The sequence below is a fragment of the Homalodisca vitripennis genome, chromosome 5 (genome assembly GCF_021130785.1).
Source record: "Homalodisca vitripennis isolate AUS2020 chromosome 5, UT_GWSS_2.1, whole genome shotgun sequence".
Lineage (NCBI taxonomy): Eukaryota > Metazoa > Arthropoda > Insecta > Hemiptera > Cicadellidae > Homalodisca > Homalodisca vitripennis.
Genome location: NC_060211.1, coordinates 92520313 through 92542223, shown reverse-complemented (window position 1 = coordinate 92542223; position 21911 = coordinate 92520313). Strand labels below are relative to the sequence as shown.

Sequence of the window (21911 nt, the reverse complement as noted above, 5' to 3'; positions counted from 1 at the left end):
ACCGACTCTACTTCTCTGTATCACGACACACGTCCGAATTGCCATTGCACCGGCCGCTCATCCAACAGCAGATTGAGGACAAGCAAACCAGTGCAATGCCTTAGGTTTTAATTTCTCCAGGACAGGATTGTATGCATTTTTACTGTTACAGGATAATAATCCACAGTAGCCCACATCATATTCAAAACTCTTCTCCAGTTTCACCAAATTTAAACCATATTATTATTAACCCTGGTTTTACAAGAAGTGGGATTTCACTTCCTGCGCGTTCAGACTGGCGTCCAAGGTGTGAATGATGACATACATTTTGAAAACTATTTCATGGTTATATAATCAATTGGAACAGATAAATGCTTATCTTTGAAAGATTATGATTAAGCTTACATTATTAAAAATAATCTGATATTGAACTTAAATCACATCATAACGATTCTACAAAAACTAAATCATAATTTTAAAACTAATACAGTTCGCTTAGAAGTTATATCGATACGTATCTCTTTTTATGAGACCAAATTTTCAGCTGGGACCGAGTACAATTTGGGCGGCAACTTAAGAACAGTTAAAAAGAAAATAAGAGACAGTGCGCTTAATGAAAGAACGTTGAGTGGCGACACCTCGCGGGAAATCAGGGAAGTGTCACTTGTCGAAAAAGAAGGACGAGGATAAAGTCAAGGTGTGGGGTAGTGGCGCAGATACCTCGTGAGTGACAAGAATGTATGATGAGGAGTCGGTGATAAAATTGATTCGGTTCGGTGTTGTTGAAGAAAGAGTTATAAGAAAAGTTATTGGCTCTCAGCCAAACTGATTTATTGGTGTTTACCTAAGGCGGGTTTAAATAGCTGTCGATTCGTATAGACGTTGTGGTGTGGCGTTTTATACTCTTTTGTGAATAATTTATTTTATAAAATAAAGAAATATACGTTTGAAACTTAAGTAATGATACAAAATATAATATTATAATAAGAAGCTTTTTAAAAGGCTTTGAAATGTGCCATATATTTTGCCTGTTTAATACGAAAATATTTGTTTTCTGACAAATGGCCTGTATCTTACCATACAATAATAAATCTATCGTAACAATGGCTCTGATACAACTAAACTATGAATCTTCAATATGATATTTCGCTATGACTATGCCGGAATATATAGGAAGAGACCTACAGACCGAGGTATATTTTAAAATGCAAAATTTATATAATACATTATGATCATATTAAAATAGAAATAATCCACTCAAATTTCATCAGGTATGTAAGTTAATATAACGCTGAGATATAATAATAATTCCTGGACCAAAAATAAACTAAAATATAAAATTCAAACTTTTGAAATTTAAATAGGTATCCGAACATCCGTCATTTGGAGTTTTACATGTCTATTTTTAATTTAAGAACGGCTCATTGCAATAAGTTAAAATTTGTTACATATCTTTACAAAATGAAGACATAAGTGCAGTAAAAATAATAATGTTGTACAAGCCTTAGTTTAAAGATTGTGACTCTTAAAAAATTTATAAGAAAATATGTTAAAAATTAACTTGATAAGTCAGAATTATTACATTTTGGTTAGACAATTTAATTACAAATACAACAATACAAAGTTTAATAAAATCGGTTGAGAGGTAAGGGAGATAACGCGCTTTTGAAAAGCTGAGCACTAAATAATATCAACAGTTATTACGTGACAACACTGTTTGTGAGCCACAACAATCACCTGTTTTAATTTTAGCTGATCTAATCAGCTGATTATAACATTACATTTTTGAACTGTGGTCATAATATCCTTACCTATAATTATAGGATTTAAAAAATAGAAACCTCCTGGAAGATCTACCATTCAGGCATAATTTTGAACTTTATTGTTTCATTTGTATTTTTTATTAAATTACAGTTAAATGCGTTTTAACTCAATTTCATCCTACTTTTAGTATTTTTATTTTCCTAAGAATAGTAAAAACCTTAATCATCATTGCTAAACATTTTTATCTTGAACTTAAATTCAAAAACAAGATTAAAATGTCATAAATAACTAGATTTAAAAGTCTGAAGGTTTTTAAAAAATCATATAAAACAAAAATACTGTATAAATTTAGGTTATTTAGGGCTCTATGACAATATATAATTAGAAAGAAATCCGTGCAATGTATCACAAATGTAAATTTTTAAAATTTTAATGAGATTTAGTTTGTGGAATTTTTAAAATGATCTAATGGAATGTATAAAACAAAATACTAATATACATCGAAAGAAGTTATAAAAAATCTCCCAATTCTAAAAGTTATCTATAGGTACTTCTACATATACATAGGTACTCGAATATTTTAACTTTTGAAAAATGGAAAATGATATGATTTAATATTAAGATAGATATATTAACAATATTATCTTATATTATATTATATTAACTCGGTAAATATCGTTCCGTTAATTTGGCTACAGCTGTTGATTACAACCAGTGAATAGATACAACACATACTTATGAACAGATTTAACAAAACACACTTTTTACTAGGGTGTTCCAAAAAACGGAACTTGTGAAACCGAAACTCGATTATTTTACAATAACTACTATTCAGATTTCTAAAATTTCCTTGTTGTATGCAAGAGGTAGAGTAAATACGTGTATATTCCAAATAAATCTTGGGAATAAAAATGATCTTCCTGTATCAATGTCGATTTGAACTGAGATTAAGTTGGTCAAGGTATTCATACTAGGTTGGCGTTCTTCTTCTTCTTGGAGATTATATCAAGTTATTGGAATTTATATCGTAATCATCCTCATATTTATTTGGCTTAGGAGAAATATAGTTTTAAACATGAAATTTATACTCGTATAATTATATCCCAACTATATTGAGTCTTATTTTCACTTGTAAATTCGTAATATGTTTATTAAGTACCCTCGGCTTTGCACGCAATATTTAGAACCGAATTCTTTATATTACTAAGTAAAAACAATTATGATGTAATATGATGGGAGTCCTATAAACATTTTAAAACGTAAGTAGGCATACATCAGGTAGATATTTATTTAAGTTCATGGTTAATAATATCAGAGTTAAACTTAATTAGTATATCATGTTTGGCACGTGTAGGAGCATTTCTGGTTCTAATTAATTATATACATAATGTCACAGCTGAATCTGCCTTGTCACCCCGATAAAGAAAACACAAATTTCGGATCACACAGGTCTCGGAAACTTACTTCGGTCAAAAAGCGTATATTTCCAGTCCTTGTCATATATTTCAGGTCTAAGATATTTCCAGTACTATAGTTATGAAACGTAAAAACTACAATTTTTCTGAGTTCAAAAATATTCCAGGTAACTTTTATTAACTTTTTCTTCATAAAAACCTTCCTCGGATTTCAATGGACATTTTACAAAAAGAATTAACCTAATTGTTCCAGCCGTTCTCGAGATTAGCGCTTACCAACACATTTCGCCATTCATTTTTATTTATAAGATAAATTGAGATTAATTGTCTATGAAAAGTTAGACTTTGGTAGATCGATGTCTAAAGTGTGAAAGCTATGTCACCTTTCAATATATTAAGGTTGACTGAAAACTTGTGAATTGTCAATAATTAAGAGAATACAGATCTACTTGGCTTTTAAACAAATTATGTATTGATCTTATTGTATTAACTAATTCAGAACGGTGACTTTCAATTGTCAACGTTAACGGAACCAACAAACGGTAAAATTGTGGCTTTACACATAAACTTAGATGCCAGTAAGTTAGCTGATCAAAATAACGTCAAGCTTATGATAAATTAAGGCAACTTTGTCTACAACAAATTAAAAGTTATTAAGTAGAAAGCCTAAATCAATCTTAACAATTTAAAAAATCACAACTAACAAAACGCGATGATTTTTAGATTCAAAAAGATTGGAATTTAAGAAAGAAAGAAAGCCTAATGGTTGGTTACGCTTCAACCAAATTTACGATAGATTTCAACCCCTTCACTATCCTGTATAGTATATAGTATTGACAGTTTAGGTTTAACATCTGCTTACTGAAGATGGCTCTCCAGAGCAAGGCTTAAATACGAAAAGAATTTAATTGTGTGGGGAATGTTTCAACACACTGTTTGCCATTAGTTAAGGCCGAGGACATTTGTCCGTTTTCTCTCTTCCTTCCATCCGAAATCATGTGTTTCGTATCTTCTTGGCTGTATTGGTGGCGGCCATCTTGGTTGTAGCCCTATAAGATCAATGTTGAACCTCATGCCCTTTTAAGATCTTATTTTTAGTACACAATACGCAACCCAGTGCTCTTTAGTTTTTGGGACTTTTATAGGGTTTTTAGAAAAGAATTTAAACAATGTTTTTTACTTCATACTTTTAATGTTCTAATAACACTTTACAAAAAAAATCGTTTGCATATTGATTATACCTTTAAAATAAAACATTTCCCGTATGGCTGCGATCTAATTAAAGGACATGAATCATGCGTTTTCAAGTATCTCACCTTACGTATTCAACTGTAACTAACGGTTTTGCTAACTTAGCCTATAGACATTTCAAATGTTTCGCTAAAACAAACACAATATAGTGAAGGTTGTTTTCATAAATTTGTCAGCTAATATCTCCCATAGTTTAATAAAGGAAAACGTTTACTTAGCTCCACCAATTTCCTGTTGCAGGAGAGCCGACAGTTGTGAAGACTAACATCCTAATTCGCAGCATGGGGCCTGTCTCGGAACTTGACATGGTAAGTGGCTTTCTTTTGTCTCGTACAAATGGAAACTTATTACGGTTTTACCTTGCGCCTTCGTCTGTCAACTTGTAAACTATTTATGTTTCTTTTATTCATATTACACGATAATATTTAAATTTCATAAAAACACAAGAGAATATGTCACACCCCAAATTCAATGCTCATTGTGGACATTTTAACATGATTACTCTCAGATGAAATATTGTTTATTATGAAAATATTATTGTTGTAAACTTTAATTGAAACTTTCTAAACTAAATAGATTACCATAGAAATTCATGAGGAAGAATACTATTAGCTTGCTTTAGTATTAACGTGAGCTTATCTTTTTCAGTACTTAGTATACCCATTATTTGTACATCGGCCTACCGTAACATACGATACTATTTTCAAATTTTTTTGTTTCACTGCACGATGGCAAATGTCAGGAAAAATCCTGTTTCCTTCATAATCCTTGCATCGTCAAAAATAAACTTCAAACAAAGAATTTACTCTCTTGTAGAGTAACAAAAGTATAACTTTAGTGACGTTATAGGGTTATATATGTTTTATAAACAATAAAATAACGTGTCAAATATTGAAACTAATTTAAAATAAATTAATGTTAAATTCCAGATAAAGCTTAACAATTCAATATCTGGATCGTATACAAGGTGTTTCTGAAAATATATACGTGCAATTTCTCTGGGTACATCAGATTAACTAATACTGTTCGTGGAAACATAAGTCTTCGAATGACTCATTTCAAAGATACATGTTCCTAAATAGGGTATTTAATCGCAACTGCAACAAACAATACAAAAATTAGTTTTGGCCATAAAAATGTTAAGTTTAATAGTTTGTAAAAAAAAGTTTGTAACATGTCATTTTTACAAGGGGCTTAAATAAGGCATTTTTTATTTTTTTTCAGAGGAGAATATTTTTAGTTTTTTTATGACATGTTATAATCTTTATTTCTTCCACTTACAACTATACTCCAGTAGCTCAACACCAACGCGGGAGACGTCAGCTGGCGGGGTCCGGCTCGATCGGGTAAGACACGGAGTTTCAGGATAAATCCGCCGGAGTTCGCTTCAAGGGCTGAAGCGCCTTACAGCGGACGGCTCAGGTACTACAGTACGTAAGTACACTGTGCCCAGCTGGCTCGCTCTCTCGGTCGGAGTCTCGCAGTCGGAGTAGTCGTCGAGTCGGAGTCAACGAGTCGGAGGCACCGCCCCCACATACGACACGATAAAGTGCAAGTACGTCCTAGCCGTAGTATGTACTTATTTACCTGCCAAAACACGTTTTTACCTGCACTTGCCCAGTCACTAACGATACGATAAGTACATGAGATTACGTACTTAGGCTGCTAATAGAATATTATTTTAGATATAAAGTATAGCAAGAAAATATATCAGTACGAATAGGATTAGATTCTATTACTGGTAACGAGGAGTTTGAATTTAGTTTTTATTTAGTTTATCGCTTCGTTTCGAGGCCGCTCGGTTGCTTGACGTACGTTGGCACTAGCGTTCCTTAGTTTTGTACTAGACGTGAATGTAGTTTAGTTTTTACTTAGTTTATCGTTTCGTTTCGAGGCCGCTGGGTTGCTTGACGTACGTTGGCACCAGCGTTCCTTAGTTTCGAGCTCTAGTCGAGCTAGGCGCGATTTTGAGCTAGTTCGCATTTAGTTTTTATTTAGTTTATCGTTTCGTTTCGAGGCCGCTGGGTCGCTTGACGTACGTTGGCACCAGCGTTCCTTAGTTTCGAGCTCGAGTCGAGCTAGGCGCGATTTCGAGCGAACTAGTGTTCGCATTTAGTTTTTATTTAGTTTATCGTTTCGTTTCGAGGCCGCTGAGTCGCTTGACGTACGTTGGCACCAGCGTTCCTTAGCATCAGGCTGGACGTAATTTAGGTTCGCTTTTATTTAGTTTATCGTTTCGTTTCGAGGCTGCTGGGTTGCTTGACGTACGTACGTTGGCACCAGCGTTCCTGAATTAATTATGGACTAGGCGTGAACGTAGTTTAGCTTTTACATAGTTTATTGTTTCGTTTCGAGACCGCTGGGTTGCTTGACGTACGTTGGCACCAGCGTTCCTTAGCATCAGGCTGGACGTAATTTAGGTTCGCTTTTATTTAGTTTATCGTTTCGTTTCGAGGCCGCTGGGTCGCTTGACGTACGTTGGCACCAGCGTTCCTTAGTTTCGAGCTCGAGTCGAGCTAGGCGTGATTACGAGCGAACTAGTGTTCACATTTAGTTTTTATTTAGTTTATCGTTTCGTTTCGAGGCCGCTGGGTCGCTTGACGTACGTTGGCACCAGCGTTCCTTACTTTCGAGCTCGAGTCGAGCTAGGCGTGATTACGAGCGAACTAGTGTTCACATTTAGTTTTTATTTAGTTTATCGTTTCGTTTCGAGGCCGCTGGGTCGCTTCACGTACGTTGGCACCAGCGTTCCTTACTTTCGAGCTCTAGTCGAGTTAGGCGCGATTTCGAGCGAACTAGTGTTCGCATTTAGTTTATCGTTTCGTTCCGAGGCCACTGGGTCGCTTGACGTACGTTGGCACCAGCGTTCTTTAGTTTCGAGCTCGAGCTGAGCTAGGCGCGATTTCGAGCGAACTAGTGTTCGCATTTAATTTTTATTTAGTTTATCGTTCTTTTTCGAGGCCGCTGGGGCGCTTGACGTACGTTGGCACCAGCGTTCCTTAGTTTCGAGCTCGAGCTGAGCTAGGCGCGATTTCGAGCGAACTAGTGTTCGCATTTAATTTTTATTTAGTTTATCGTTCTTTTTCGAGGCCGCTGGGGCGCTTGACGTACGTTGGCACCAGCGTTCCTCGTTTTCGAGATTCAGTTGAACTAGCAACTGTCGTATTAGGGAACGTTTAGGTAGGAGAACAGTCATCCTAATGCAAATGCTGACGCCTTCCCTTTATTTCCTTTCGTTTCCGAGTCGGCGATGATGAGAGCCTGTTGATCCGTTGATCATCGGTGCTGTATTTGCTTTGGCTTTTGGTTTTACAATAATTCGGGTCTGATCTGAACTTGGAAACTACCTCTCCCTCTCGAACCCTGGATGTTACCCCTCTCGACTGTTCTATCCGGTGTCTTAGGGTTATATATTTTTATAAACTATCCCTGACCCGATTAAACGTTAAGTTCTTCTTTTTATGAACTGGTGGGACCTTTGAAAAATAAAATTATGTTAACACAGAGGAGACATTTTATAAAAATTCGTAAATACGGCAAAATAGTAAAACAATTTAAGTATTTATACATGTTTCACTATGATAAATGGAATTTAAGATGATTTGAAAAACAATATTAGGATTCACATCTACATTGAATGTTACATTTATTCTGCAATAAGTATTTATTATATTGACTCTCTTGATTAATCTCCCAAGAAGGGATGGGTTTTATAGTTTCCCTGTATTAAAAGTGTATTTTAAAAATCGTAAAAGGGTAAAATATCCTCACCATTGAAGCAATCTGGAAGTGGGAAGAAATAGTAAGGTCGGTCATGTTATTATATTTCGAGGGTCCTCGTAATATCATCTCGCCATTAGAAGAAGACTTCGTGTATTTGCTGCTCCTGGCTGACACCGCTGCGTTGGGTAATTACACGTATTCTTCGTTTTTTGGTTGAATTCACGTTTACTTCGACGTTATAGTCCATTTCGAGGATACACTTCGAACTCGTAATCGGCGACAATCCAGTCATTTTTGTATTGCATATAATTTATGAGTTGAAATAAGATTTATCCTGCTTTAAAGGGACATAAATAATAAAATCATAGGATTTTGCTCTGTATTTGTAAATATGATATTGTAAGCAGCCATTGACGGGAGTAAATATTCACAGGACTACTCTATGGACTGCTACTTCCGGCAGTCGTGGCGTGACTCCAGACTCAGCTACATCGGTCCCATCCAGGCCTTGAGTCTGAGCATCAAAATGTTGGAGCGCATCTGGCGGCCAGACACGTACTTCTACAATGGTAAACAGTCCTACGTGCACACCATCACTGTGCCTAACAAGCTACTGAGGATTACCCAACACGGCGACATCCTCTACTCCATGAGGTATTGTGTTGAAAATACATAGTTATAGCCTTTGAATAAAACCCATATCCAAGAATAAGGAACACTATTTCGAGTAATAGGCCGGAGCAATAAAGTCTCCCATTTTATACGAGTATATGTTTTATTTCATAAAGTCTATTTTCCCTAACAGCGTTTCGATATATGAACACAAAATTATGAACTGAAGGAGAAAGGCAAACGTCAATCCAGGCATATCCTTCAGAGGAAAATTCCCTTTAACATAAATAGAATGAAATAGAATTGATATTCAATGAGTAAACTACTCCTACACATAATAAATCGTAAATCTTGTTAACTCTATAATCAATGAAATTATTTGGGATCAAAGAAGCAGTCAGGTGATAGCCTTGTTTCAGGCAAAGTAACAATGTTGGATGTAGTACCTTCAAAGTATGACAATACCTCATCGGATTCGATCCATGAATCATGGATATTGTGGTATGGAGAAATTAATCCCATCACTCCGTAAAAGAATTGTAGATGCTTGCTTTTGTTTCTAGTCTAGCTGTGGCAACTTATGGCATACCTAATTATTTACTATCACAATTACAATCTCCTCCATAATATTAGGCTTTAACCTAGTTATGATCAGAGCCTTTCGTTTCTTCAGTCATATTGTGTCCTTGTCTTCCTCTTCAGTTTTGACATTTTAGGCTGATCATTTACTAGGTAGTTTCTTATTCCTGGTCCAAAGCTTGCAGTATACGCATTCGCGGAAATTTGAAGTTCAGCTGTACATTTAACACCTCAGTGTAGCAATTGACCAATAACAATCCATAGAATCCTTGAAATAATTAGTGTTTTGTGAAGTTAGATTACCTGTAATATCCTATCATACCCAAAACCAGTTAGGCAATATATCTGGGATCCCTTAAGTCTAGATTCGAATTTACTTAACAAACAAGAATTTTCAAATGTTTCTTAATACTAATAACGGCAAATGCTAAAAGTAATATATTGCAGAAAATAAACAAGTTTACAGTGCTGGCCAAATTATTAGACTAAAGCACATTTTTGTGTTTTTTCTTCTCAATTTTTACTAAACAAATTTTAAATTTCATGTTGGTATATATTAAAGTATATACCCTCATTCGTGTGTTACTTTAGAATAGTATTAGCAGAAAATTTGGTAATTTTATGTTGGCGGGTGGCAACACTGCCTGTTTTGTTTATCATCTGTCTTTACAAATCTACCAGCTCCATAACCCCAATCAGGTTACAGTTAATTTTTCATGTGGTTAACATGTTTTAGGTTCAGTAGATCTTTTTATTAGTGTGTTCTGTTATTATTAAAGTAAGTTTAAGGTCATTTGTGAGTGTATGAAACCAATTTTTTACTTTCTTATTGGCTATTTATAAAATTATCAGAAAATGGGTAAAAAGAGGACCTTTCATCAAGGAAATGTGCTGTGGCCAAGTTTCTTTTGGAAGAACAACATTACACACAAACTGAAATAGCACACTGACTAAATATTTCACAGAAGTCAGTTAGTAGGATCAAGAAAACACTTGATATCAATGGTATTTACAAATCCAGCCGTATCGGAAAATGTGGTCGGAAGAAAGCGTTAAGTCCAAGGATGGCCAGAAAGTTGAAAAACATGACACTAGCCAATAGAAAAATGACCAGCAAGGTTCTTAGTGACCAGTTAAGAGATTATGGCACAAATGTTTCGCCCAGGACCATCAGAAGAACCTTGATCGGACAAGGTCTTCGAGCATGCAGGCCTACAAAAAAATAACACCGGCAATGGCTAAGAAGAGATTGGAATGGGCCAAAGGCATTCAGTTCACTGATGATTGGGACAAGGTACAGTACCCTCAGGATTCAGTAGAGAACTGAATCCCTTTAGCCCATTCCAATCTCTTCTTAGCCATTGCCGGTGTTATTTTTTGTTTTTTGTAGGCCTGCATGCTCGAAGACCTTGTCCATTCAAGGTTCTTCTGATGGTCCTGGGCGAAACATTTGTGCCATAATCTCTTAACTGGTCACTAAGAACCTTGCTGGTCATTTTTCTATTGACTAGTGTCATGTTTTTCATCTTTCTGGCCATCCTTGGACTTAACGCTTTCTTCTGGCCACATTTCCCGATACGGCTGGATTTGTAAATACCACTGATATCAAGTGTTTTCTTGATCCTACTAACTGACTTCTGTGACATATTTAGTCAGTGTGCTATTTCAGTTTGTGTGTAATGTTGTTCTTCCAAAAGAACCTTGGCCACAGCACATTTCCTTGGAGAAAGGTTCGCCTTTTTACCCATTTCCAGATAATTTTATAAATAGCCAATAAGGAAGTAAAAAATTGGTTATATACACTCACAAATGACCTTAAACTTACTTCAATAATAACAGAACACACTAATAGAAAGATCTACTGAACCTAAAACATGATTACCACATGAAAAATTAACTGTAACCCGATTTTGGTTATGGAGCTGGTAGATTTGTAAAGGCAGATGATAAACAAAACAGGCAGTGTTGCCACTCGTCAACATAAAATTACCAAATTTTCTGCTAATACTATTCTAAAGTAACACACGAATGAGGGTATATACTTTAACATATACCAACATGAAATTAAAAATTTATTTAGTAAAAATTGAGAAGAAAAATACAAAAAAATATGCCTTAGTCTAATAATTTGGCCAGCACTGTACACTATCACGTCCATCTCTCATCCACGAGTTATAGGTATTTATGATTCCCAAGGTTCAAATTCTTTTAATGTAATTCCACTACTTTTCTCACTCATTTCATTGTGACGCAGCGTTAGTGTCTCATAAAACACTCGTTTGAAATTTCACCGGTTTAAATATATTTTTATCTGTTTCAATTATTGATTTCCAATCAATTTTCCTTATTTTAAAGGCCCTTCCCAATTAGTCAATGAGCCACAATAGTGGTTTCTTATTGTTCAACATAATTTAGAAAAACTACACAAAGCCATCCATCTTTCAATCAAATCATAGTATTTTATGTAGAAATAATTGTAACATTTGTGGAGTTTTTATATAACAGAGTCCAACTATATCTTGAAATTTGATATATTATTATTTTTATAGGCTAACAATAAAAGCAAAGTGCCCCATGGATCTACATAGATTCCCAATGGATCGTCAAAGCTGTCCTCTCATCCTTGGAAGTTGTAAGTAAATACCATAAGATTTATCAACTTCTAGTTTTTACAACTTCAACTTCTAGCAATAATATAAATTGTTGCTTATTAGTTTCCGCGTAATAGCACAGATTAATAATTCTATAATTACAGTAACAGAATGAAGAAATATCTCAGTGCATAGTACAATATTTAACCTAATTTCAATGATGAGAACAAAAACAGTCTCGAAATGAACTCGTAATATGTTTACTAGATAGAATAATAAATTTATTATGATACTAGAGATTATCACTAGTAAAATTTTAACATTTAAAGCTGATATGTGCATGATAAATGCAGAGAAACTTTCAAGTTTTCAAATACAAATTTTAATAAAAGATACACTCATTCTACCCACTTTGGACCAATCTAGTAGTCTTAAACATTATAGATTGCAGACTTTTGGATATGTTTTTCTGAGTATAATATTGTTTAAATACCCAATACGAACGTATATAAAAATGTAACAAAAACTGCTATTATAAACAATATTGTTCGTTGACGTGATGGCTGTGCTCCAGACGCGTACCCGGCCCACCAATTGCAGTACCAGTGGCAGTCTGCGGTCGCTGTCAGTTTCGAGCCCGGTATGACGCTGTCTCAGTTCGATCTCATGAGTAGCCCACAGAGAAACTTCACGTTTCGTCGAAGAGAAGGTAATTTACCTAATTCGTAATATTAAATTGAATGTAACATTTAAATGTTACTCATTTATAAACAATACTAGACTGAGAGGGTTATGGCTGCTTCCCTGTTACACTTGCAGTTATTGTAATTACTATTAGTATGGTCACTTTTAAATGGAAAAGCCAATTAATTATGTATTTTTTAGATTTATTTTTGATGGTGTTGTAATGTATATATATATATACACGTATATTTACACATGATATGTACAGTATTATAAAAGTACAATGTTGACTCAAAGTCATTTGACTAGATTGATTTGATTGACTTCGCGGTCATCTTCATTCCTGCCGATGGATTTCGGTTGAAAGAGAGCTGAATAACAGTATATATCGGAAGACCAAATACCTGTCAAACGACTTTTATTTACGTTAAATAGTATAAATGGCAATAGCCTTATTTAATTTCAATAAACATTGAATCGCAAAAAGTACTTGCTCCGCCGGGAGTCGAACCCGGATCTCTCACTTGCCGGGTGAATGTGCTACCATTACACCACAGAGCGCTTACTTTTTCCGATTCAATTATTTTGTATATGGCCTTATCTGTCACATATGTGTTTAAATAAGCAAACTAACATATGATCGGAAGACCAAATACCTGTCAAACGACTTTTATTTACGTTAAATAGTATAAATGGCAATAGCCTTATTTAATTTCAATAAACATTGAATCGCAAAAAGTACTTGCTCCGCCGGGAGTCGAACCCGGATATATATATACACGTATATTTACACATGATATGTACAGTATTATAAAAGTACAATGTTGACTCAAAGTCATTTGACTAGATTGATTTGATTGACTTCGCGGTCATCTTCATTCCTGCTGATGGATTTCGGTTGAAAGAGAGCTGAATAACTGAATGAGCTGAAACTGTTGAATACTTGAAAAAATGTTTTAATCAAATAACTATGTTCAAGGATATCTCAGAATGATTCAAAATTATTCCGTAAATTAGACGTTTCATTTAAAAATAAGCTATTCTTGCAGTGTATAATTATTGAAATTTTATGTTCGTATTTATTTAAGCGTATTTCTTTAATAGTTTACTACATTTATTTATATCAGTAATTTTGACAATCTTTAAATAGTCAAATATCCAACCATTATGCTTTAACTCATGCAATGGTAAGACTTTTAAAATGTTTGACTCTCATGGGCTCTAATGCCTCAGTATCAAGCGTAACGAAATAACTCCTTCCTCTTAAGAAAGTGTTTAACTTACTAAAAAGTACTTAACTGTTTATGATATCAAAAAAAAAACTGTTATTACATTCATTGAAATATTATTTAGGAGAGTTCTCTTTGCTGCAAGTAAACTTTAACCTGCAGCGAAGCACAGGATATTTCCTGATCCAGGTGTACGTGCCGTGTATTCTGATAGTGGTGCTGTCCTGGGTATCCTTCTGGATACACCGAGAGGCTACCAGTGACCGCGTGGGACTTTGTGAGTATCCAAACATAATGTGCCACCTTGTTGATAATTTTTGACTAGTAAATATTATATGAGTTCTAACAGAACTCATTTAATATTTGATACGGCGTAGTCCGTAGGTTCATACATGAAAGCTAACATTCTATGTAATCGAAATTGTTGTTTTTCGTTGGTAAATGATTCGTTACAGATTTAATTTTTAGTAAAAAACCCCTCATATTTAACATGCAAATTTTCTAAGAAATACAATTAATAGTAGTATTTGTTCGGTAAAGTTTACATTACCGAAAAATATTATGTTACCTCAATCACATGAGGTAATATAAACATATAGAGGAGCAATGAGTATTGTGTGTACCACCCATTTCTATGTATTGAAAATGTTCGAACTGATTTAATTTAAAAAATCTTGAGATATTTCGTTCTGGTTGAAGGAAATAATTTTTAATCAAACTTTAAACTTAACTATCTCAGCCGCCTTCCGTATCCGCTTATATAGGTAGGGTAGAGATGTATCGTGATTAGCTGAAACTCACCAATTAATTATCTATATGACTTCCTTGTCAGAAGCTGCCAACTGTCGACTTTGTGATAAACTAATAATGAGAAACTCGCTGAAATTATTTTCTTCCCTAAATATTTTATTTCCAAAGTACGGAATCTTTTTCTAGTGCCGTTGTTTTGCGATGGCCAATATTTCATTACACTGATGTTTTGTGTGCCTAATGTGTTCATAAACTTGGAACAAGTTTTATTTCCCCAATGTATAGCGATCCCTATAGAATTTCGTAGATTTACAACAAAAACGTTGTAAATTATTGGTTTCAAACAGTTCTCCTGTAAAAAAAATGAAAATACTTTAAAAATAAGAAAAAAAACACAATTTTTAGCGGTCTTTACTGAAGGGATTCCGAAGTCTTATACTCTTCACAGGACTGCTTCTAGCTACAATCCTAGAACCAACACATCTAACTTAAATTACAAGAGAACCAAAAATAATTGAAATCGCTAGATGTAGTGAGAAATTATTTCACCACGACTGTTGACTAAAATATAGCTGATCTTCTGTAAAACTTATTTTATAACACGAGATGAAAGTAGTCGGATACACCTTGGAGGCTTCATTTTACTGTCAGCAATAATAAGGCTTAGTCACTTTTGAGGAAACTTCTACAGCCCTCACAAAGTATCCTTGTTGTGATTCCTTTGACAAATATTGGTTTCTTTTTCCTTTCTAAAGCAAAATATCAGCCATCTGATAAGCTCATATTATACCAACAGATCAAATTATTTGAAAAATAGAAGCTTAAAGTCGGGCAGTCTATTATAAAAATTCAGATATTAGTTAAGCATCCGCCAGTTACTTTGCAGTTTCATTCCCTCCAAGCACCGTTATAAGCATTAGTTACTGGTTCTGCAAGTTCCAGTCTAAAATGTGTTGTCTGAGTATAGCTCCCCATGGTCATGCCAAAATATAACAACATTTTAACTTAGTTAGCAATGTTTCGACGCTTTGTGAGCCGGAAAACTTTGATAATAGTCACGGATCGAGTAACTCTTAAAACTAAGATTGGTCTCAAATTGTTTTGACCATTAATTGTATGTCCTACTATCTTGGACCACATATTCCTTGAAACTGTCACAATTATCATATTCCTTAATGGATATCATAGTCATATCGTTTCTCATCGAACAAAAAAGATGAAAACTTCATGCCAAAACTTCAAACTGTATCAGTATCTACTGCGGCAGGTATCACCACGGTGCTGACGCTATCAACTATCAGCCTGGACAGCCGGACAGACCTGCCAAAGGTCCGCTACGCTACGGCACTCGACTGGTTCCTCCTCATGTCCTTCTTCTACTGCATCGCCACCCTATTGGAGTTCGCAGGCGTCCACTACTTCACCAAGGTAAGAATCTTCCCTAGTTGGTCACCAAGGTAAGAATCTTCCCTAGTTGGTCACCAAGGTAAAAATCTTCCCTAGTTGGTCACCAAGGTAAGAATCTTCCCTAGTTGGCCACCAAGGTAAGAATCTTTTCTAGTTGGTGACTTTGTATCTAATGAACCTACTTAGCTTCAGTTTACTATTCAGTTATTCTGTTTGCTGATGCCAGGTAGGGAGTGGGGAGATCCCTGTGGACGAAGAGGAGTGGGAGGATGTGGGGGTAGAAGAGATGGTGGGGATGGTGGGGATGAGCCGAGCACCTAGTGACACCGAGAGTCTCTCTTTCAGGGCAGCTCGCCGTCGAAGCTCTCTAATCTGTCCTATATACAACGTAAGTGAAATAATCCTTAGCGTCAACCGTAGTATTTTTTAATCTACATACATTTTTAATTTGAACGTTTCTATACGAAATCATTTACTGCTGCCTTTTATGAGTATTTGATATTATGTACTTTTTTTATTTAATACAACAATTCAATCTTCAAATAGCCTTTATTTTTAAATCAAAACTTTTTTATGTCGAATTCTCATGAGTAAATTAATGATGAAAAGTTACAATGGTGGCTTCATTTCGCGAATAAAAATCAAAAATAGTCAATATTGTTTTTATGTAAACCTAAAAATGTTAAATACAATCCTTAAAATTCCTTAATAGTTTGTTATGAGCGAATCTAGTACAAGACTTTTTCTCTAGTAACAAAACACGAATCATTTACATGGATTCACACAACGCTGTACATGGCGTTGTACCATATATAAATACAAATAAAATATTTATGAATTTAAATTTGTAGCATTTGTGCCAGAAACCTATGAAAATATTTGTAGGAATAAGTCAATCTGTATATACTTATAATATTATTTTTAGCTTAAATAATATTATTATGATCTTTATTTACATATTGACATTTTGCAATCTATTATATAGCCGTCTTTTTTATTACATCAAGCAAGGTCAACAGCAGTCTACCAAAGGTGATGTCAATATTGATATCAGATTTATTATAAAATACACACTAACTTGCAGGACCCGGCGATAGGGATGACGGGAGGGATGACCGCTTCACCCAAGCGACTGTCTCTGTCCACCCTCGGAGCTCGTGTACACACAGGTCGTAACACCGTTGAGCGCCAGACCCAGACAGAGGTTAGGGTGCCGCGATGGAAGCAGCTCTTCTACTGTCTCGGTTAGTAATAATCTTGTTTTCAAATCATTTATCTGGTAGGATGGATCATTTATGACTTGAAAACCCATAACGTTACTCAAATGCGCATTTTTATGTATGGGGTGTTTGTCCTTCCACCGTTAAAAACTGCAGAGACGATTGAGTTGACTGGCCTTTTTCTTCACATATCTAATCCTACAATGTAAGGGCTAGTATTTTATAATACCACAAAAAACTCAAATTTCTTAGAAACGACCAAGTGTTAAGTTATGATGCTAAATTGCATAAATAAACTTTTATTCGTGTCTCTCCAACACTTAAATCCCTATTGTAGAAGATGTTACACAATTCACACACATACGATGAACGCACACACAACTCGATGTTGACTACAAAGAAGCTGTAGATAAAAAAAATAATCATACTTAAAACCAGCATCACGTTAGGAGAAGCTCAAACTAAAAATCAGTACACAACACAGAAGTACCGCAGAAACACGAGAAACGGCTGAGACAATCAGAAAGCCAGTTAATCCCCTCAACTTACGCCATCTTGTCATTTGTCGGTTTCAGGAATGCCTCTGAGCCAGTACGATGTGGCACGAACCATTGAAGTCCTGCCCTATCAAAAATAATTGCCTCTTGTGGTGCATCCATCAAACTCGTATATTTCAACAGTACATTTTGCTGCCATGATATTTTCGCTTCTATACGCTTGGAGTTAAATTTTAGGTGTATTATGTTTATGGCCTTAAAGTTTAAAAGTTTTGTTGTCGACTTTAGCAGTTGACATCGTCTGCGTTTGAATTGTTCACTCTTGAGTGATTCAGTAAATGAATCCTAAAAAGAGTTCATGTAACATTTTTCGGATTTTTTACTCATTACGATATCAAGTATTCCAGTGATTAATTTCATTATCTATGCTACAACTCAACGTGCTGTTTTTTTTTTTTTTTTAATAAGATTCAATTGGGTTAAACAAATTTATTGGTACTCTTTTAGAATAAATCAGATTGTTTAATTTTAGAATATAGTGTAACCTACAGGTAAGGCGTATTGTGATGATTTTATCACAAAATACCCAATTTATTTTAGAAACGAAACTAAATTGCATAAATCGTAATCACTGGCATCACTAACAACACTATAAAAGATGTTACACAACAACATACATGTTATTTATATTGTTGTGTGGCAGTGGGCAACGAGGACTACAGGAAGCAGCGTCAGCGAGAGGCCGCCCGAGATATCAATCTGGCCACAGGAGTAAGCAAGCACATCAACAGCGTGTCGTACATCGACCAGGCGGCAAGAGTCCTTTTTCCTGCCTCCTTCGCCGCTCTCAACTTCGCCTACTGGATGTTGTACGGTGCCTATCCAGAGGAGTTTGGCTGGAAGGATCCACCTTCTGTCAGTCATTAAGTTCATGTGCTTCTGAAATGTTGCCACTCACGTTACACCAAAGATAATATGACTAAAGACGCCAGTACAGTAGAGTATACAGGTGGTGAGCTTTTATCGATGGATGTATTAGACAGGGGGTAACCTTGTGGTCAACAAAAATGGAATGTACTGCTAACAATTATTAGCTACAATAAAAAAAATTAAAAATAAAGCCAGATTCAAGGATTTTTTTATTTAATCTTAATATTGGCTTTACATACCACAATTCGTCTCACGGTTCAGACAATCTGACACGATTGGACACCATGACCAATCATTGTATTTGGAAGCTTTCTTGGAAAGTAGAATAGAAGCACCTTTCGTCACATAAGTTAATTAAATTAATTCTTTACCCCTCTACATCCAGTCTGTTTGGTGTATCTTTTGATTTGAGATACCACGAATCAAAAGTTCACTATGTGTCTTCGACAATAGATAAATTAAGTGAATTCGCCAAAAAGTCCATAGCTCTGCCATCAAGTGGATATTAACAAATCATCAAAATTCGTGAATCCAATCCCAGCTCACTAGTGCGCCAAGTGATGTTTTGGTCAATGTTAGAACAGTGGACGAAAGAGAGCAAATAGAATGACTAAGTAAAACGTTGACGCTAACTCTGAGCAGCACAATGAACGGTGTATTGGTTAGGGCAGACACATTACCACGGTATGGATTATTCATAGTAATCCAGTCGTCATGAAATTACAGCTAACCAATGTTTCACTACTATTAATAACATATATGTTAACCAGAACTAGCAAAGTATGGAGGAGTCAAACCGCTCAGATCGATCTGAAAGAGCTAGTGTTCAGCAAGGCTAGAGCTAACTGACGGTGATGTGTTGTTGACTAAGTGTTGTGTTGGCTGAAAAATTTGTCCTGTTGACTGGAAGTGTTGCTATGTGAACTGGAAGTCTCAATCATATTCTTAGATGGGATTATTCGAAATATTTTTGTTACTTATTCAAAGAATAATATTGCATGAGTTACTCATAGAAAGTATGAAGAAAAGATAATCAAATAGTTGGTCTTAAAAAGATGGAGTTTATTCTACTAGAAGAAGTGCGAGAGCTCGATTTGGAATATTGAAAAGAATGCCTATCATATGAGCGAAAAACTATGGCTTATCAGTGCTATTCGATCACATGACCACCTGAGGCTAACCAAGTCAAACCCATTTTTTGATGTTTGTAAAATATGTTAAATTTATAGCTCTTTAAGATAAGATAAGGTCCCTAAATAGAAAAGAAGTAGGTACATTTTTTATCACACTTAGATAAAAACTGCTGAAGATCAAACTGTGAAATTCTTATAGTATGTACATATGTTTTTACAGCTTAAGGGTTGCTTTTTGTTCATTAATGACCAGAAAAAATATATTTTTTATTAAATATAATTCTTAAACTCGAAGTATTTAATCTTTTACCTAGCGAAATAAAAGTTTTTATAAATAAAAAACCTGCCAATTTATTTACTGTACACATTTATAATTTATATCATAATCCGTTTGTATTTGGATCTGATTACAAAATTGCTTAAATTTTCTGCTTGAAATATCTGTAATTTTGCGTGGAATTATTAAATATTTGTTTCTACCTGTTCTGTATTTAGGGAAGTTGTCTTCAAAGGCTATGAATAAAACATACAAAATAGTTCCCAAATCCAATATTGACTGCATCACCAGTTAGTAACTTGGCATTAGTAGTAGCGTCATCTGATCGGCTTTAATCGCGCATGCGCACACTTTCCCGGTTATTGCGCACTCCAATACCAGCTTCAACGCAAATCCCTCCTTCTCTACTGGTATTTGGGATTTTTCTTTTACGTTCCATCGAATGTTCTGAGTAGTAAACACATTGGATACAATACTTATTCGAAGAACAAAACTGCACTAAATAACTGCCAAGAGAAACAGTTTTATTGAAGAAAAATAAAAGTTTAATAAAAAATAAAACAAATGAAAGTTTAAACATTTCAGATCAATTATTTCCGACCTATGTTTTGAAACTTTTATTTTTAATGCGATAATATATTCTGTTTGAATTTACTGTAAGTAGCTCTTTATCAAACAGCAATGCATAATGTAACAACTAGTAGAAACATGACTAAAAGATTGTACAGTGAGGGAATTCTATTTGCTAAAATCATGTATATTTAAGTAAAAATATAACAATAGTTCATAATACTGCTGTCGTATTTTGCAGTGTTCGCTTTTACCTGCATAGACCTGCGATTTGTTGTTTGGATGAGCTTAAAGTAGAAAATGTTTATACAAGAGGAATCTTTGATGTTATATTGTATTGTTCCAGTGTAATAAATAGTTTAGCTGTTACTGTTGTCGTATGTGTTGAGATTATAAAGACTGTTAGTCTATAATATGAATAGCTTTGTTACATATGTTTTAATACTTATTTAGAATACGTTGAGAACATTGAATTCTTTGCACTACGAGTTATACAATTTAATTCTAAGGTACAATTGCAATAATATGACTTGTAATCGTTAATTCTGTGTATTTTTTACAAGTTATCATCAACTTTGCTAGTTGTATGCAATAAATTAAACAAATTTCAGTAAAACTACGACTTATATGTTTATTACCTTGTCTGTAAGATACGTACATTACTTAATGGTTTACTACTGAATTTGAACATTTTAAAACTATAGCTAAACTTAAAAATATATATTCAACACTTATGTAACAATTGTGTGTGTGTGTGTGTGTGTGTGTGTGTGTGTGTGTGTTGTACTTTTGAACATGTGATTAACAGCTAAGAGAAATGAACTGAGAACGATTTATAAAGTAGATAAATAGAATTTAGAAAAATTTAATACATAATGAATACAATTTATCAATTCATATTTTATTCAGACCAAAGGGTATTTTTTACTTTAACATTAACTGAAGTGCTTGTTCTAAATTTTCTAAGTAAATTTTGTTGTCATCTTCGGGTACTGGCAAATACCTTTCAGTGAATAACATTATTCAAAATTTTGTTGATAGCCTAATGCATGTTGGGAAACCAATGTTTCCCAATTTTTGTATATATTCGTATACAAATACATTGTACATCAAAAAATATCAAAATGTTTAAACTTTAAATGTAATGTAATATTGCTTTTTAAGGATGCACTAAAAACAAATGTTTACAATAGTTTTAAGTATTGACACTTTGTCTACTAAGCGGCTGGGTGTGTGATATGCGAGAGTCATTCAACCACACCATTACTGTGTCCTTAGGTAGCGAACGTGTTGATGCAGG

General features: G+C 34.6%; 1 protein-coding gene across 1 annotated transcript in view; it reads left to right on the top strand.

Moving 5' to 3' along the window:
- The window catches only part of LOC124362518 (gamma-aminobutyric acid receptor subunit alpha-6-like), a 95415-nt gene extending 74194 nt beyond the window's left edge, over positions 1 to 21221 (top strand). Inside the window, exons 4-12 of the mRNA XM_046817095.1 lie at positions 4650 to 4717; positions 8566 to 8786; positions 11873 to 11955; positions 12489 to 12623; positions 13952 to 14104; positions 15845 to 16005; positions 16211 to 16372; positions 17069 to 17228; positions 18405 to 21221. Coding sequence (XP_046673051.1) covers positions 4650 to 4717; positions 8566 to 8786; positions 11873 to 11955; positions 12489 to 12623; positions 13952 to 14104; positions 15845 to 16005; positions 16211 to 16372; positions 17069 to 17228; positions 18405 to 18628 — 1367 coding nt within the window. The 3' untranslated portion in view covers positions 18629 to 21221. The remainder of the gene's footprint in view (positions 1 to 4649; positions 4718 to 8565; positions 8787 to 11872; positions 11956 to 12488; positions 12624 to 13951; positions 14105 to 15844; positions 16006 to 16210; positions 16373 to 17068; positions 17229 to 18404) is intronic.
- Positions 21222 to 21911: the final 690 nt, after the last annotated feature.